This window comes from Crocuta crocuta, unplaced genomic scaffold (genome assembly GCF_008692635.1).
Source record: "Crocuta crocuta isolate KB4526 unplaced genomic scaffold, BGI_CrCroc_1.0 scaffold113, whole genome shotgun sequence".
NCBI lineage: Eukaryota > Metazoa > Chordata > Mammalia > Carnivora > Hyaenidae > Crocuta > Crocuta crocuta.
In genome coordinates, this window is record NW_027530368.1 from 4066601 (window position 1) to 4082423 (window position 15823).

At 52.7% G+C, this 15823-nt stretch overlaps 2 protein-coding genes across 2 annotated transcripts in view; one reads left to right on the forward strand and one right to left on the reverse strand.

The window, feature by feature from the left end:
- The window catches only part of TEX261 (testis expressed 261), an 8345-nt gene extending 350 nt beyond the window's left edge, over positions 1–7995 (forward strand). Inside the window, exons 2-7 of the mRNA XM_077766499.1 lie at positions 4–67; positions 984–1063; positions 2187–2340; positions 4169–4236; positions 4965–5067; positions 5235–7995. Of these exons, the coding sequence (XP_077622625.1) occupies positions 4–67; positions 984–1063; positions 2187–2340; positions 4169–4236; positions 4965–5067; positions 5235–5350 (585 nt within the window). The 3' untranslated portion in view covers positions 5351–7995. The remainder of the gene's footprint in view (positions 1–3; positions 68–983; positions 1064–2186; positions 2341–4168; positions 4237–4964; positions 5068–5234) is intronic.
- Positions 7996–8513: 518 nt separating this feature from the next.
- ANKRD53 (ankyrin repeat domain 53) lies at positions 8514–14705 on the reverse strand. Its single transcript, XM_077766320.1, has 6 exons — positions 14181–14705; positions 13719–13923; positions 13179–13378; positions 11746–11910; positions 11221–11341; positions 8514–9258 (listed from the first exon to the last, which is right to left on the reverse strand). Exons 1-6 carry the CDS (start codon positions 14243–14245, stop codon positions 8536–8538), a joined length of 1479 nt encoding a protein of 492 aa, XP_077622446.1. The 5' UTR covers positions 14246–14705; the 3' UTR covers positions 8514–8535.
- Positions 14706–15823: the final 1118 nt, after the last annotated feature.

The window sequence follows — 15823 nt, forward strand, 5'->3', positions numbered from 1 at the left end:
GAGTTCATGTACGTGCTGAGCTGGCTGTCGCTCTTCATCCAGGTGGCCTTCATCACGCTGGCCGTCGGTGAGAGGGCACGACCCGGGTCCGCGCGGGCTCCGTCCGGCATCTGTGCTGGCCGGGGATAGCTTCACGGGGGCGCCGGAGCCACCCGGGGGACTCCTGTCCGGTGCTCTCGGCTTTCGTATCCTTCTCCTTCCCTGTCCCGCCAGGTTCTTCCCCTCTTGCTGACCCCAGCAGCCCTTGGGACCGCGGGTCCTTCTCGGTGTCACAAAATCCGCCCCGGCACTGCCTGGGAGTGGCTAACTCAAGTAACCCTTGCCTGAGCTCGAGCACCGCCAGCCGCTCGAGGGCCTTCCGAGTCAAACTTTTCCCCGACGCTTATCGACGCCCTTTCGCCTTCGGCCCTTTGTACTGCCCACTTTCTTGGAGCTTGACAGCCTTTCTCCTGGCTAGTTCCTACTCTTGGTCCCAGCTGAGATGTCACCTCCTCACGGAAGCCCCCTGTGGGGTTTGGTGGTGCCCTCTACTTTCTCGGAAGTAGGGCTTGTCACACTGGGATCGTCTGACTCTCCTCCCTACTCCCCACTTAACCCCCGCTGGGTCAAGGAAGGGATCTTGTCTGTCTTATGCTGTACTCTCATCACTCAGCCCTCCACCTGGCCCATACCAGGTGCCTACAGGTATTTAGTGAATGAATGAATGAATGAACTTCTCCTTTATGAACCAGAAGTTAGCATTGTGCTGACACATCAAATACAGGTTTTCATTCAGTTTTGTAAAGTCTCTTTAGTCGCCCTGACAAAGTTTTGCATCTTTAGACTTGGGAGGACCCCACATGAGATGTTTGGTTTGTTCCTTGCGTGCTGGAGTTCAGGAAGGGTTGATGGGGACCCAGCTGCAGAGAGAGGAACGACCCGGATGGTGGGAGTGACTCTGGCTAACGTTCTCCCTGCTTGCTCCTCTTCTCAACCCCCCTCAGCCGCTGGACTCTATTACCTGGCAGAACTGATTGAAGAATACACGGTGGCCACCAGCAGGATCATAAAATACATGATCTGGGTAAGTGCCAGCTTTCCCTGGGATTTCCCCACTTTCGCCTTGCCTCCAAAGGTGGAAGTGGGGAAAGTTTGGCATGGATGATGAGACTGTTTCCTGCAGTTTCCGGAGGGTGCTCCACCTGCACCCGGGCTCCTGAGTGTGCTGTCAGGAACAGGTATTCCCTCACCTCCTTCCCCAAGTGGCATTGCTTCACTGCAGACCCTATTCTCCATTCCTTCACATGACAGCTGGGTGTGTTCTCTGTTGACAGCACCATGGCCCGGCCTTTGCTTGGTTATTTTCCATTGTCAGTAGCCCCTTGCTCTGCTTGTGGCATTTAGAACTAAGAAGGACCTAAGGACGGTTTTGAATACTTGAGTTGGAGTACTCGTTGCCTTCTTTCTGATTGGATCAAGTGACTTGTCCTAAGAGGAAGACACTTTCCCTGCTCTCCCGAGGTTTCATGGAAGCCTTCCATTCCTGAGGACACAGTCCTTGCCATTGATGTCAGAGCTACAAGAGTGCCTGCTGGCATTCAGATTCCTGCCAGCCTTAGGGAGGGGTGGGCATGGGGCACATTTGGACAGGAGAAGCCCAGTGCTGCTCAAGTCACCTGGTGTCAGCAGCCACTCTGGGCCTGGCTTGGGGTAGAGGGTCTGTAGTGGAGACAAGACCATAGCTCTCAGCTCTGGGTTCAGAGGCCTAGCTTGTTTTGGGTGTTGCTGCGGGAATCAGAGCTTCATTCTACCAACTACCATTTGTTAAGTGCCAACAGCTAGAAGTCCTTCAGACCAGTGTTTTTTTTTTCAAACTGCAGGTGTCATTCATTATTGGGTTGTGTAATCAATTCAGTAGGTCATGATCAGCATTTTAAAGAAAATGGAAAAGACTAGAATTGAAATTTGAACTTTGATCTGTAAACTATTTTACTTTTACTGTGGGTTGATGTCAAATTTTTGAGAATGGCGTGAAAAGATGCCACCCTTTGGGAGCTGAAAGACAAGGTGGGGAGGCCAGACCTGTGACTGTGAAACAGGAGATTGAAGCATGAACCTAGTGTTCCCCGGAGTGGGCTGGGGGTTAAGGAGACCCAGAAGGCTGCCTGGAAGAGGCTCTCTGCACTGTGTACCTCTGGCTGTTTCAGTTCTCCACGGCTGTGCTGATTGGCCTCTACGTTTTTGAGCGCTTCCCCACCTTCATGATTGGCGTGGGCCTCTTCACCAACCTTGTCTACTTTGGCCTCCTCCAGACCTTCCCCTTCATCATGCTGACCTCGCCTAACTTCATCCTTTCATGCGGTGAGAGAGGGCAGAGGTGGGGAGGCAGTCGGGGTGGCTGTGTGTGCCCAGCTCAGTCCAGGGCACTATGGGGACATAGAGAAAAGAGGCAAAACCACGGAGGTCCTCCAGGAGGCCAGGCTGATTGGAAACATGGGGTGCTCACACTCGAGGAGCCTTGAGCGAACTTTTGCTCTAGTGACTAGAATTTGGGGAAAGGGATGGTAGGGGTGGGACACTCAGACAGGGATGGCTTTCCCAGGGAAGTAAATTTGAGAAGGGAGAAAAGGTGAATTTGCTGCATAGTTATGGCCCCTAAGAAACCACTTGGCCAGGAAAAGCCCAAAGCCCCACCTTGGCAAGGCAGGAAGCTTACCAGCTAGTCGTCTTGATTAACACAGGGGTCTGTGGGGACCCCTGCAGGCACCTGCCTTGGGGTAGACAAATGTGTTTGCAGGACCCTGACCTTTCTGTTTTGACCTGGCACTACTTTCTGGTCCTGAGAGTCATTTCTCCTCTCTGGCCTTAGCTTCTCAGTCTGTTCAAAGACAATGGTCTCAGGTGACACACAGTAGGCGATTATACTCCCGGAAAAGATTCTGGGAAGTGTTTGGTTACTAGGATTGCCTTTTCTCCCATTAGCCATCACTGGTCATCTAGCCTTTGGTCAGGATATGAGATGTAATTGAGGGTTGCTTAGGGCTGCTTTACTATTTCCTTGGGACAATCTGGAAAGAGAATATTATCCACAAGGAGGACATAGCGTTAAAGCTAGGACTGGCCTCTTCCCTGAGCACTGTGGTGTGAGTCCACCAGGGGATGTGTTCAGTGGGGGTTGGTGCGGGGAGTCTGGAGACCAGGCCCCTTCTGCATCTTCGCAGGGGATAGAAGCCTCCCCATCCCCTATAGTAGCAGGCCCTCCCGGCTTCCCTTTGTCATTCCCCCAGCCTGGCCTTTAGATGCCTGAGAGAGTTTGTCTGAAGATTTGTGGGCATTGGGCACCATCTATCTTCCAGTTCCCCCTAGTTTCTAGAGTATGGCTAGGCGTGGCCTCCCTTAGGAAGGGAGACACAAGAGAGGAGGAAAGAGAAGCAAGACGTGGCAGTGGGCTGTGAGGTGGATGTGCGGGGCATTCAGTGTGAGGAGGCGCTGTGTTCTGGTGCCTGTCCTTCACCTCACCATGAGAACAGGCAGGGCGCCTGTCTCCGAGCAACCCATCCCCAGAATCTGCATGTCCTCTCTCCCTCCATAAGGAGGGGGTGTCATTCCAGGACATACTAGTTTAGACCAGTGAGCCCTACCCTGGGACAGAATGAGGAAGGACCCCTTACCCCAGAATTTGGAGGACTCCTAAAAGTGTGCCTAGCAAACTGTGCCCTTTTATTCCTGAGGAGAGCGAGCCTCTTTATTTGAGGCCCTCTCCCTGCTGCCCAGTTCAGAGAAGAATCTGTTGGGAGTATGTTACCTGCACATCCATGATTTACTGCACCCACTGCCCATCGGAGAGCACTCTTCAGGACTCACGTCCACTTAAAACCAGGTTAATTGTTACAGTGCTTTCAATTATGTAACATTCAAGTCTCATTTTTAAACCATTCAAAGAGCTTTCTTACCTGCATTCTAATTTTGCTCATAAATGCCTTCTGCAGCAGGCAGGCAGAAGCTAATGCTCCCATTTTAACAGATGGAAAACTGAGTTCTGGAGGGTAGTGTGCTTGCCATGCTCTGGGATGGGTGCAGAATCAGGACTAAGACTCAGGGCTCCCCACTCCCAGGGGCCTTTTGAAGGTTAAGAGTCTAGCTTTATGTTATTCCCCCCAAACTGACTGACTCTTCATTCCCTCAACAGGGCTAGTGGTGGTGAATCACTACCTAGCGTTTCAGTTTTTTGCAGAGGAATATTATCCTTTCTCAGAGGTAAGAAGTGTTCAGTACGTCGAACAATTAGCAGGACAAGGGGAGATAAAATGGACTTGGACGATTTGCTTTGTGAACTTAGCTATGATTTGAAACAGTCTCTTGAGGGATAACACATTTTAAAAATCTAGTCCTGATGATGTTCGACAGCAATGTGGATGAGGAGCGCAGAAGACTCTGGCCGAGGTGGGGAGGACACTGCTCTCCCACGGGGAGTCCTTTGGTTCTCCCAGGATCACCTGAGATCAGGATGGGGCACAAGGGTGGCCTCGTCTGATGCAGATGTCACGGGGCTGGGCAGCTTGCAGTCCTGAAGCCCGGCTCCTCCCAGCAGCCTGCCGAGCCTTTCTCCCCTCAGGCCCCTCCACACCCTGCTGCTGCAGGCCAGACCCCCGGGAAGAACAAGGTCATTGTTGGGGGGAACATGGGTCAGCTGTGGTTTTGCCATCCATCTGCCTCCTTTAGTTCAGAGGAGTTGCTCATCCTAGTGACCAGGATTTGGGGATTGTGGACACACTTGGTCAGCCTCAGCCTTTACCTCGCCCCACTGAATTATCTCCGTGTCTGAGGTTGTCCTGTCTCTGCTTCCTGGGCCCTGGCCTCCTTCAGAGATCAGGTGTGGGGCCTTCTGTGCACCCTTGACTGCCTCTGTAAGATACATGGTGACCATTTGCGCCCCACCCTCGGCACCTCTGGGGCACCCTCTTTTCAGTGTCTCTTGTTGTCAGGTCCTGGCCTATTTCACTTTCTGTCTGTGGATAATCCCGTTTGCATTCTTTGTGTCACTGTCGGCGGGGGAAAACATCCTGCCCTCCACCATGCAGCCAGGAGGTGAGAAGGGGTGTGTCAGGGGTCTTGGTGGGACGACACCAGGAAGAGCCGAGTCTACGTGGGGAGCCAGAGCCCAGCCCTGTGGTGGAGACCCATGGGCTCCAGGTCGGGAGAGCCGTGTTCACATTTAGACACACACACTCATCTCCCTGCCTATGTCTCCACAGATGACGTGGTCTCCAATTACTTCACCAAAGGCAAGCGGGGCAAACGCTTAGGGATCCTGGTTGTCTTCTCCTTCATCAAAGAGGCCATTCTACCCAGTCGTCAGAAGATATACTGAACCCCCTTGGGGAGGGGATGTGGGAGCAAGATCAGGAGAGTCAGGCCGCTGGGCCTCTGCACTAGGTGGGGGCCGTGAACCTGGAAGGCACCTTCCCCCGGCCCTGGCCCTCATTCCCTTGACTCTCCCTAAAGCCCTCATCCCCACCTTCCTCGAGGGGCTCAGCTTCGCTCAGATCTGACGCTGCTAGAGGCTGTGACCTCAGAGGGCACCAGGGGGATGGAAGAGCCTGCTTGGCCAGTAGGCTGTGGTCCACCTGGTTATGTGGAAGCTGAGCTCCCTGTGACCCTCCTGCCCACTTCTGTGAGGGGTTAGGAGGTTCTGGCTCAGCCTGGGCAGGCAGAGCAGGGGCTGTGACGCTGGAAAGCAGATAGGGATAAGTTCTCTGGGCAGATGGCCATGGGGAGGGGCCGTGGCTTGGCACTTCCAAGAGAAATAGTTTTTGCTGTTGAACTGTGATTTCTGTCCAAGTGCTGATTCCCATTTGAATAAAGATTCTAGGTGGCACTGTTTGCCTTAATACCCTGAAAGTTCATCTCCCTTTCTTCCTATTGATCTTCTGCCCTGGACTGGACTGGCTTTTCTGTTCCAGCGGCTCCTTTTCTGGGTTTGGACCTTGCCCTCCCACAGGGACTGCTCTCACGGCCCTTTTTGGGAAATGAGCAGAGATGAAGAGCTGAGGAGCTGAGCCGGATCAGGGGAGTGGGGTGGAGGCAGCCTTTCACATGCCCCCTCCCTTTTCTTCCATCTCTTCTTTACCTGTGGCTCCATGGCTGCCACAACTGGGGTCAGAGAGGCACAGTTTGGGACTGGGTTGGATTTTCAGAATATCTGCAATATCCTACTTGTAAGTCTTCCACTGGGGCAAGGGAGTGGTTTCTGGCCAAATTCTGTCTCAGGCCCAAGGAGAAACAAAATAGAAGTTGGCCTCCAGACAGCCTGGGCTATAGCCTAATTTTTAAGAACTGGGACTGAGGGAAGAAGTGGTTTGTCACTCTTAAGAGCACACGAGGGCTGGCCCTTTCTTCTGTGTGCTCTTGGCTCCTAGGGAGATGACCTCAGTCTTGTAAGAAGGCGGGCCAGATCCTGGCACAGACCAGGGTGTGCTGACTTTGCACTCCAGCTACAGTGCCTTGCAAGTACTCAGCCGTACAATTTGGCGTGCAGCCCCCATGCGAGCCGTTCCCAGCCACGTCCTCTACCTCAGAGCGAGGCTGGCGAGTGCGGAGACGGACAGCGCACATGTGGTACCTTTAAGCCGGGGAAGGCCCCTGTGCTCAAATTCTCTGTATCCTGCCTCAAGTCCCACCACAGCCCCGCGTCTCCTGGCGTTAGCATTTCCTGTTCTCTTAAAAATGCTAGCCTTTCCCTTTCCCCAAGAGGAGTGGCACATTTTCGTTTTTTCTTGGTGTGGAGGAGATGGCCAGGCCTTTTTATCCTATGCAGACAAAGGAGGACAAGGTGGAAGAAGGAGGCCAGTATCATCCTCACTGCGGGTCAACAACTGGCCCTGTTCTGCCTTGATGTCCACATCTTTGTTCCTCACCCTGATGATATGGCTTCTCTCCTAGGGGTTGCCAGTGGCCTTCTTGTGCTAAGTCCTCTCACATCCTGCTGGGGCTCTGCGGCATCTGTCAGGGCTGACCACCCCCAGCTCCTTGAGTTGCACCTCCCTGACACTCCTGTGGCTGGTTTTCCTCCTACCTCTGGCTGTTCCTTTCAGTTTCCTGCACAGGCTTCTCCATTTGCCCCACGCACATGGGGTTTCTCAGGGTTCTGTTGTGGGCTCCCTGGAGGAGCCCATCCATGCTGATGGCTTCAAGGACTCTTTTGCCGAGGAATTGAGAGTTGACTCCAGCCCCGATGTCCCTCCTGGTCTTCTGAACCATAGTTCTGCTGCCTTTGGGTGCACAGACAACTCTCACGGCCCAGAGGGCGCTTGTTGCTGACTCTGTAAACCTGCCTCTTTTGGGCACCTGATGTGGCCCCAAGACCTCTCAGGAGCCAGACCAGAAACCGGCTTTCTAGTTCTGCTTTCTCTTTCGGCCCCTCCCCACCCCCTATCCAGTTTCTAAAAATGTAAAGTTTACCTTCCTAACATCTCTTGATTTAAGCCACTGCCACTGTCATCAGCTTACACCTGGATTATTGTGACAGCCGCCTTCTGCTTCTCTGTTTCACAGCCAGAGTTGTCTCCAAAATATATAGTTGATCAAGTCATTCCCGGCCTACAACCTTTCATGGCTCTCTACTGCCCTCAGGATAAAGTCCAGACCCCTTAGCATGGCTTGTGAGACTTGTGATGTCTGGTTACTGCTCACCTATGGCCTCATCACTCGCCACCTTGCACTGTGTGTCCCAGCCTCCTGTATTCAGAGATGCCACTTTGATTCCCCTTTCTTCTGCTCACCTGGGGACCTTCTCTGTCAGTTCTCAACTTAGATTTCATTTCCTCTGAGCTCTGTCCCCTCTCCCCCCAGCACACTACACAGTTCACTCTAGGCTTACTTGCCTGCTTACTGTCTATTTCCCCACTAGACTGTAAGCTCCTTGAGGGCAGGGGCTGTCCTTCAGTTTTTGTATCATCAGTGCCTGGCTTGGTGCCTGGTACATAGAAAGCACTCAATAAATGTTTGTTTAATGAATGATTTGTAGTGATGCATACAGGGGATAGCAGGGGATCCAGGATAGCTACCTGGAGGAGGTGCAAGTGCTTTTACAGTCTCAAACTGTACATGAAGCCACATGTCCTCCCTCCCTTCCCCGAGATATGCCACGTGTGCCTCCCTGATCTACAGAAACCTTGAAGGACTTAATCTGAAGCAGAGGCGGAATTTTCCAGTGGTCCCTCATCCTGGAAGCCTTGTTCCTGGTGGGCTGGGAGAGAGGGGAGGTAGTAGGGATGCCAAAGTGTCACTTTTATAATACTAGGGCCCAGGATAGAGACTGATGCCCACTCTGAGGCCTCTGCCCTAACTTAAGTCTCCTGCGGTGGTCCCAGAAATTTCTCTGTGGAGAATGGAGACCTGGGATCTAGGCTTTTGTTGAGAGAAGAGGCTCTGATCTCTGAGCTTGAAAGTGGGAAGGCTCTGGGCACTTTTCTCCCTGTCCTCCACCCACATCGTGAATCACCACATCTCTGCCTTCACTGGGCTGCCTCAGGTTCAGAGCCTACCAAAGTAAGTTTATGGGGGGCTTTTGGGGCCTGGCAGAGAGGGGAGCCCTTGGTGGGCCCGCACAGCTGCCAGGAAGGCTTCATCAAGTGTCTCACGCAGGTTCATGGCCAGAGCGTCAGTCCAAAAGTTGTCATCACCCAAGTGCCGCTTCTGGGGCACATCCTTCATGCTGACAGAGCAAAAGCCCTGGGGCACTTTCATCCTGTATGGCCGCACTGAAGGGTACAGCTCTTGGACTATCACCTCGAAAGGCAGCTGTGGCACGGGTGCCACCCGGTCGCCGGCCACTGTGCGCAGTTGGGCCCTACTGCGCCTGTCAGACCACACCTCGAGGAAGCTGCGGAAGTCGTGCTCCAAGCTAGGGTCTGGATGCACACCCATGCGGACGCCCTGCGGATAGCCGATCTGGGTGATGGGGGATCTGGCAGGGTTGTTGCTGACATTCCATGACCTGGGCCGCTTGACCACAGGCTGCAGTGTGTAGGCTGATGTGTGTGTCCTCAAGGGCTGCAGCTTGGGCAGCGGTGTCTGTCGCAGGCGCGCCTCCGGGGAGGGGTAGAAGCTCTTGGGAGGCCTTAATCCCTGGTGCTTGGCGGCCTTGGAGAGGGGAATAGCCTGGTGTGGGGCACAGGGCTCGCGCTTGGCGCTCCGGGTCAGCGATCGGGCTCGGAGCAGCTGCTTGCACTGGAGCCACCTCTTGAAATCAGCTTCTCTCAGAATTTGGTGCTCTTTCTGCAACAGAGGGTACAGGATAGTCGTGCGTGGCTGCCCCCATCCCCTCTTCTGTGAAAGGGGGGCTCTGTGGCTCTAGCCCATGGAACCCTCAGGTGTCATTGACCAGATACAGTGCCGCCCCAGGGGAGTCCTAAGTCTGACGGGAGAAACTCCTGCCTTACAGGAGCCCTTGTTCTGACAGGGAGACCCCTATTACCCTACAGGAGCCTCTGGGCTGATGGGGCAGATAGACCCTCTCCCGTAGAGGAGACCAATCTGATACAGCTTCTGCCCTAGGTCTCCAGGGGGAGGTACCGTCCCTGCCCTATGGAGAACCTCAAGTCTCATGGGGGAGACAAGCCTCCACCCCCAAAGGAGCCCCCAGTTTGATAGTGGGGATATGTCCTGCCCTAAGACAACCTCTGGTTTGATGGGGCAAAGGCAAATCCTTGACTCTGGAAGGAGAAAGAAAGGTTTGGAAGGCCTGCAACCAGGGGAGCTGATGTGGGCAGGTGTCCTGAAGTGCTGAGCCTTGTCGGGGCATATAGTTGGCTGGCTCTCTGCACTGGGTGGTAATGACCTGGTCTACCTCTCTGTTTATGTCTCCACTAGAACTGAACTGCCCCCTTTCCACCCCCTTGTGTCAGTGTCCCACTTCCCAGACTGTTGCTAAGCAATCAGGTGTATGGAGATTGACCCAGCTCGGGAGGTAGGCTCTGATTAGACTAAGCCAATCATAATAATTCCATCAGCCTTGCCCCAGACTGAGGTCAGCCAGCACATGGCTTTCCTTTAGCTCTAGGCATTGGAGCAAGAATGCACATATGATCCAGCTGAGGCAAATAAGAGATAAGGGAAGATCTGCAAGGTGCTTCTGGGAAAGTTAAGAGCCACAGAAACAGATGAGCTTTTCCTCTTCTGGACACATGGCCTGGGTGACACCAACAGCAAAAGAGGGTAGGTTGAGAAAGCTGGAGAAAAATGCAGCTGGAACCAAGCAGCAGTACTGGATTTTGCCAGCCCTAAAGCCCTCCCCACTTTTGGACTTAACTTAGGATTCCCAGGATATTCTTTCTGGGTTTTCTGACTCTTTCATCCTATATAATTACAGCTGCTTAAAAGCCTTTAGCTACCCCGCCCCCCATTCTTCCCCAGCCCAAGTCCATGATGGATCTGAGCCCCTACCAAATCTCTAGCTTGTCAATCTCCAACTCCTATCCGATCCCCTACTTCTCAGCATACACCGCATTCTCATGTACCACTATGCCTCTCCACAGGGCTGTCTGTTCTTCTTTTGGATTACCCATTCTCTTCCTCTTATGGCCAAGTGCTGCCCATCTTTAAAGATCGTCTGAAGCATTATCGGTCTGGCATCCTCCTGGACCCTTTCTTCTCTGCAGGAATATAACCTACCTCCCATACTAGACCCTAAGCATCTTGAACGTGGGGACCACATCTCATTTGTCTTTGGAGCCTCAGGGTCCAGCTGGTTCCTAGCAGAGAGTACAGTGTCTGTTGGAAAGGATGGATTTTTTGTTGTTGTTGTTTTATTTTTAAGTAATCTCTGCACTCCGTGTGGGGCTTGAATTCACAAGCCTGAGATCAAGAGTCACCTGTTCCACCGACTGAGCCAGCCAGGTGCCCCAAAGAATGGATCTTTTTAACCAGCGTGAATCCCAATATAGGCAGCGCCTGGGTTTCACTAGAGATTTTCCTCCTAATCCAGAAGGAGGGAATGCACTAGAAGGGATGCCATAAATTCTTGTTAATTTAAGCTGTATTTGCTTTCTAATACAAAACAAAACAAGACTTTTGACCTTTTAAGGGTGGAATTTCAGAGGATGGGAAGAAGGAGGCTTTTTCTGGGCAGGACTGCTACCAGCCACTCTCCTAAATAACTGTGCATGTGAGTTACTTGTCCTCTGCTCACATGCTTGGATAGCAGTGGCTGCCGGGCACCCCTGTCACCCTACCCCTTACTTGATACTCAGTCAGGTAGTCCTGTTCCATGAGGGCCAGCTGGTCCTTGAGCCTCTTCAGTTTCCTCATCTCACAAGCAAAGTCCTTCTTGTCCCGTTTCCACATGGCATCCTTCAAGAACCTGGTGCCAAGGTGGGGGGGTGTCATCCCCGTGCTGACTGAGCTTTAGCCAGGGCTGGGAAGACTGGCTGCTGAGGGCCTGAATGTGGGTGGGAGGAGCCACCAGAGACACCATTCCCCGCTGCTCAAGGCCCCTCTGAATAACTACTGTCATTTGAGGTGAGAGAGGAAAGTGTCTGATGGTCTGATCACCACTATCTTGCTGAGGACCCAGGGCCTCAGGGCAAGGAAGGGTAATGCCAAACCCAAAGGAGTGAGGCCCTACAGAAAGCCCTGGGAATAATATCCTGGGCAGGGGTCTTCTCAGCCGACTTCTCTCCCAGCCCAGACTCTCCTCTCAAAGATTCCTAGGCGAGGGCCCCAGGGGAAGGGCCGGCAGGCTGTGGCTGGTTCTCACACTCTCACCTGGCACAGTCGCGATGGTTCCATATTTTGCAGTAGTCGATGGGTTTGCAGCCCATGGCATCTCGGGCATGGACATCGGCACCATTTTGCACCAGGACCTTCACACAGTTCAGCATGCCCTGGGAGGCCGCCAGGTGGAGGGGTGTGGAGCCATTGCCTGTTTGACTGTAGAGGGCCCCGCCAGCGGGGAAGAGGGCAGAGGAGGGACAAAGGGCATCTGCCCATCAGACAGGCAGGCAAACTGACTTCCAGGCTGGCTCTGCCACCAGCCCACTGGGTGACTCTGGCACGTCCCTTCTCCTCTCTGAGCTTCAGTTTCCTCTACTGTAGAAGGAGGGTGTGGACTAAATGAATGATAAAAGTCTGATTATATGGATATGCTACTGTTAAGTACTGCTGGAAGAAGAGCTGGGTTGCCTGGAGCTTAGAGACACTAACTTTACTGGCTCATAAGTCGGTCAGCCCTCCTGTCCCTACCCCTGCCTGGCCTTTCAAGGCCTGAATGACCTGGGCCCTGCCTCCTCCTCAACCTCACACTTTGACCTTGACCCACTCTTTGCCAGCATATGATCTGTGCACATCATATTCCCTCTGCCTGGGACACTTCCCTGGCTCTCTGCATGGTTGGCTTGCTCCCAGTTTTCAGGCTGCAATTTAAATATCATCTTCTTAGAGATGACTTCCCCTTCCAAGATGGATTCTCTCCCTGTCCCTTTTACTCACCAACCCACCACCCTGTTCGTTTCCTATGTAACCACTCACTACATTGTCATTTTGATCATTTATTAGTTAATTTACTGTCTGCTCCTGCCCTAGTATATCAACTTCATAAGGGCAGGGACCATTTCTGTGTCTTCACTGATCTATTCTTCAACTCTGGCTTGGCTCTCTGTATATGAATGAGTGCAGTCTCTCATATGCTATCCATGCGCTTTCCATACATTTCCTCAATTATCACAATAGTCTCATGTCATCCCAAATTTCAGTTGAAAACACTAGGAAACAGTTACCAAACTTTGCTGCAAGTTGGAAATACCTGGGGATCTTTCAGGCTTTCCAAGGCCCACACCACACCCCATACCAATTTCAGCCTTTGATTGGAACACAGGCACTGGTAGTTTTGAAGCTCCACAGGTGACTCTAGTGTACCGACAAGCTTGGGAACGAGAGCACCGAGGCCAAGGGTTGAGTGACTTGCCTGAGGTCTTGCCGTTTGCTAGCAGATGGCAAAGCTGGGATGCAAACTAGGGCTGTCCTTTCCCAGAGCCTGATCTCCTTAGCACACCACATGGGCTCGCTGGCTGCATTCTGTGAGATCCAATCCTTGTCACCCCACAGCCCTCTGCCTGTCCTGCGTGGATCTGCCTACCTGGAAGTGGGGTTCCTATCTGCCCAGGCTCCAAGACTCTTTTCTGGACACAGGCTGGACTCACGTGTTGAGGGCCGCCCCTTGCTTAAGCAGATAGTGAATGCAGGGGAGGGTCATGGTCTTGTTGTCCCCGTGGATGACCAGATGCAGGGGTGTCTGGCCATTGTTGGTGGGCAGGTCCACAGGAAACTTATACTCCTCTACCAAGGCCTGCAGACATGTAAGCTTGCCATTCTGGGCTGCGAAGTGGATGGCAGTAAAACCCTGTGGAGACCAGAGGAGGGCAGGAGACTGAGCAGGGCCCATGACCTAACCTAGAGGGCAATTCCTTAGGATTACCCATCCCTCTTCCCTGACCCCCAGGGACCCCTTGCTCACACTCCGTTGCCACCCCCCACCCCTACTCCCACCTCCTACCGTCGTACCCTTGCTGGCTATCCCCAAATGGCTCTCCCACAGTAGCAAGGTGAATTAGGACCATCTACACAGACAAGGACATCTGCGGATGCTGCATAGACAGATCTTTGCCAGAGAACAACTATGTGAGGAGTTTTTTATGGGTGCAGAGGACTTCAGTTCTTGCCCCCAGGCTCCAAGGCCTCACCTTGTCATCCGCTGGGATTTCCTCGCCGTGCCGACTCAGACAGAACCGCAACCATTCCAGGTTGCCCAGCGCCGCCGCGAACAACTCGTAGTAGCTCCCTAGGGCCTTCTGGTCCCACTCATCCGGGTTAGAGATGGAGCGCAAGCGGAGGGTCGAAAGCGAGGAGTTGAGTGAGAAAATGGAGTCCTGGGCCAGGCGGGAGGCCCTGTGGAGGGGTCGTGCGTGACGGTGAGGGCTGTCACTGAGCACCGGGGCATTTGTGGGGGTCAGGCCAGGGTCCGCTGGGCGGCAGGTTACTGAGGAAGCCACCGTCCCCGGACACCTCTCCGGAGCAAGCCCAGACCCCAGCCTGGCTCTCGGGCTCCTAGGGCTCCTGGGGGCAGCAGCAGGGCCCCGGCCCCAACCGGGCCCTGCCCCTCCTGGGAGGTCCTGCGGCCCCAGGCCACCTCATCCCCGGCTCACCTGGACTGCTTGGATGGCGAGCCAGCGCAGGAGACCTTGTAGGAGAATTTCTTCGCTGGCGGCATGGCGACACTTGCTGGCGAGGGCTACCCGCGTCCTGCCCTCCCGTGCCACCCTCCCAAGGACTCTCGAACTCGCGCTTCGGGCGGGGTGGCGCCACCTGTTGGCTTAGTAACCTCCCGCTGCAGGGCTGCGAAGGCCCGCTAGAGTCCCTGGCTCGGGGCCGGCGCGGCTGTCTTCAGGAGATCCTGCGGCAGGGTCCCCGCCGCCCCGCGCGCGATGGAACAGCATCAGCCACACACACAAACTGGAAGACACCTAGGCTTTGTTTCTGATTATAAAATTAATAAGTGCTGATTGTAAAAACAGAAAAAGATAACGAGAAAATCACAATCCCACAACCCACAAAAATCACGGTCTGTTACAATGCGTATATACATATCGTATAGGTATTTTTTGTACTTCTTTTTGTTTAGCGTTTTATTATGAACTCGCACCCACTGTCATGCCACATACGAAACGCACATTATGACGCAACAGCAGCCCAGCATCATAATGGACATGCTATCATCTCACATGTGCAGCGGAAAACAAAACAATTCATCTTGGTGGTTTTCTTAGGGTGGATTCCTGGAAGTAGAATTACTAGATAAAAAGGAAGTAACAATTTAAAATTGTTGGTATGTGTTTCTAAACTACCTGTCTGCAAGACTTCATATTCATTTACACTTTTTTTTTTCTTAATATTTATTTAATTTGGAGAGAGAAACTCAGAGCATGGGTGGGGGAGGGGCAGAGAGAAAGGGAGACAGAATCTGAAGCAGGCTCCAGGCTCTGAGCTGTCAGCACAGAGCCAGACAGGCTCTAACCCACCAACCAGGAGATCATGTCCTGAGCCAAAGTCAGACGGTTAACAGACTGAGCCACACAGGTGCCCCTTCATTTATACTTCTACCTGCAGTGAAGCAGGTATACCACACATCAGCCATGTGACTTTCTTGACCACTGTATCTTAATTTCTGCATTGGCAAAATGGGAATAATTGTATCTACTTCACAAGGAGGGAGGGGATTGGAGCAGTGAGGCTGGTCCAGCTATCTATGAACTTGCTATTATTAAAAGAGAAACTACTTGCACCATCATCACCAGTGCTGAATAGTATGACTTTAAATAAACATTTGTTAATTTGGTAGTGGTAATGTTATTTGACTTCCTGTTTGCTACCGAGAGTTAAATAGCAATCAGTGTTTTTCTCTTCTGGGAATCTGTTTATTCACATTGTTTTTTGAGGGTCCTAACAGTGTTTCTTATTGATCCATAAAATCTATTAACGTAGTAACCCTTTATAAATATATTTTGTTGTCTGTGTTATCCTAGTTTGCCTTTTAGGTTTTTACAATATATTGCAGCCAGGCAATCAGTGTTGCTGGAGTCAGTGTTGAGTGTTACTGAACCATCCACATTCCATCCCTTCTCAGGCGGAATGACCCCAAGCTTATCAGAGGTTTACTGAGGCCCCAGGGTCAACTGTAGATATACCCAACCACACCACCCACTTCTAATTACCTTCTCTCTGTGCCACATCATTCCTGGTGTTTCCCCCAGACAAATCTAAAAAGGGGGGGGGGGGGGGGGGGCAGTTT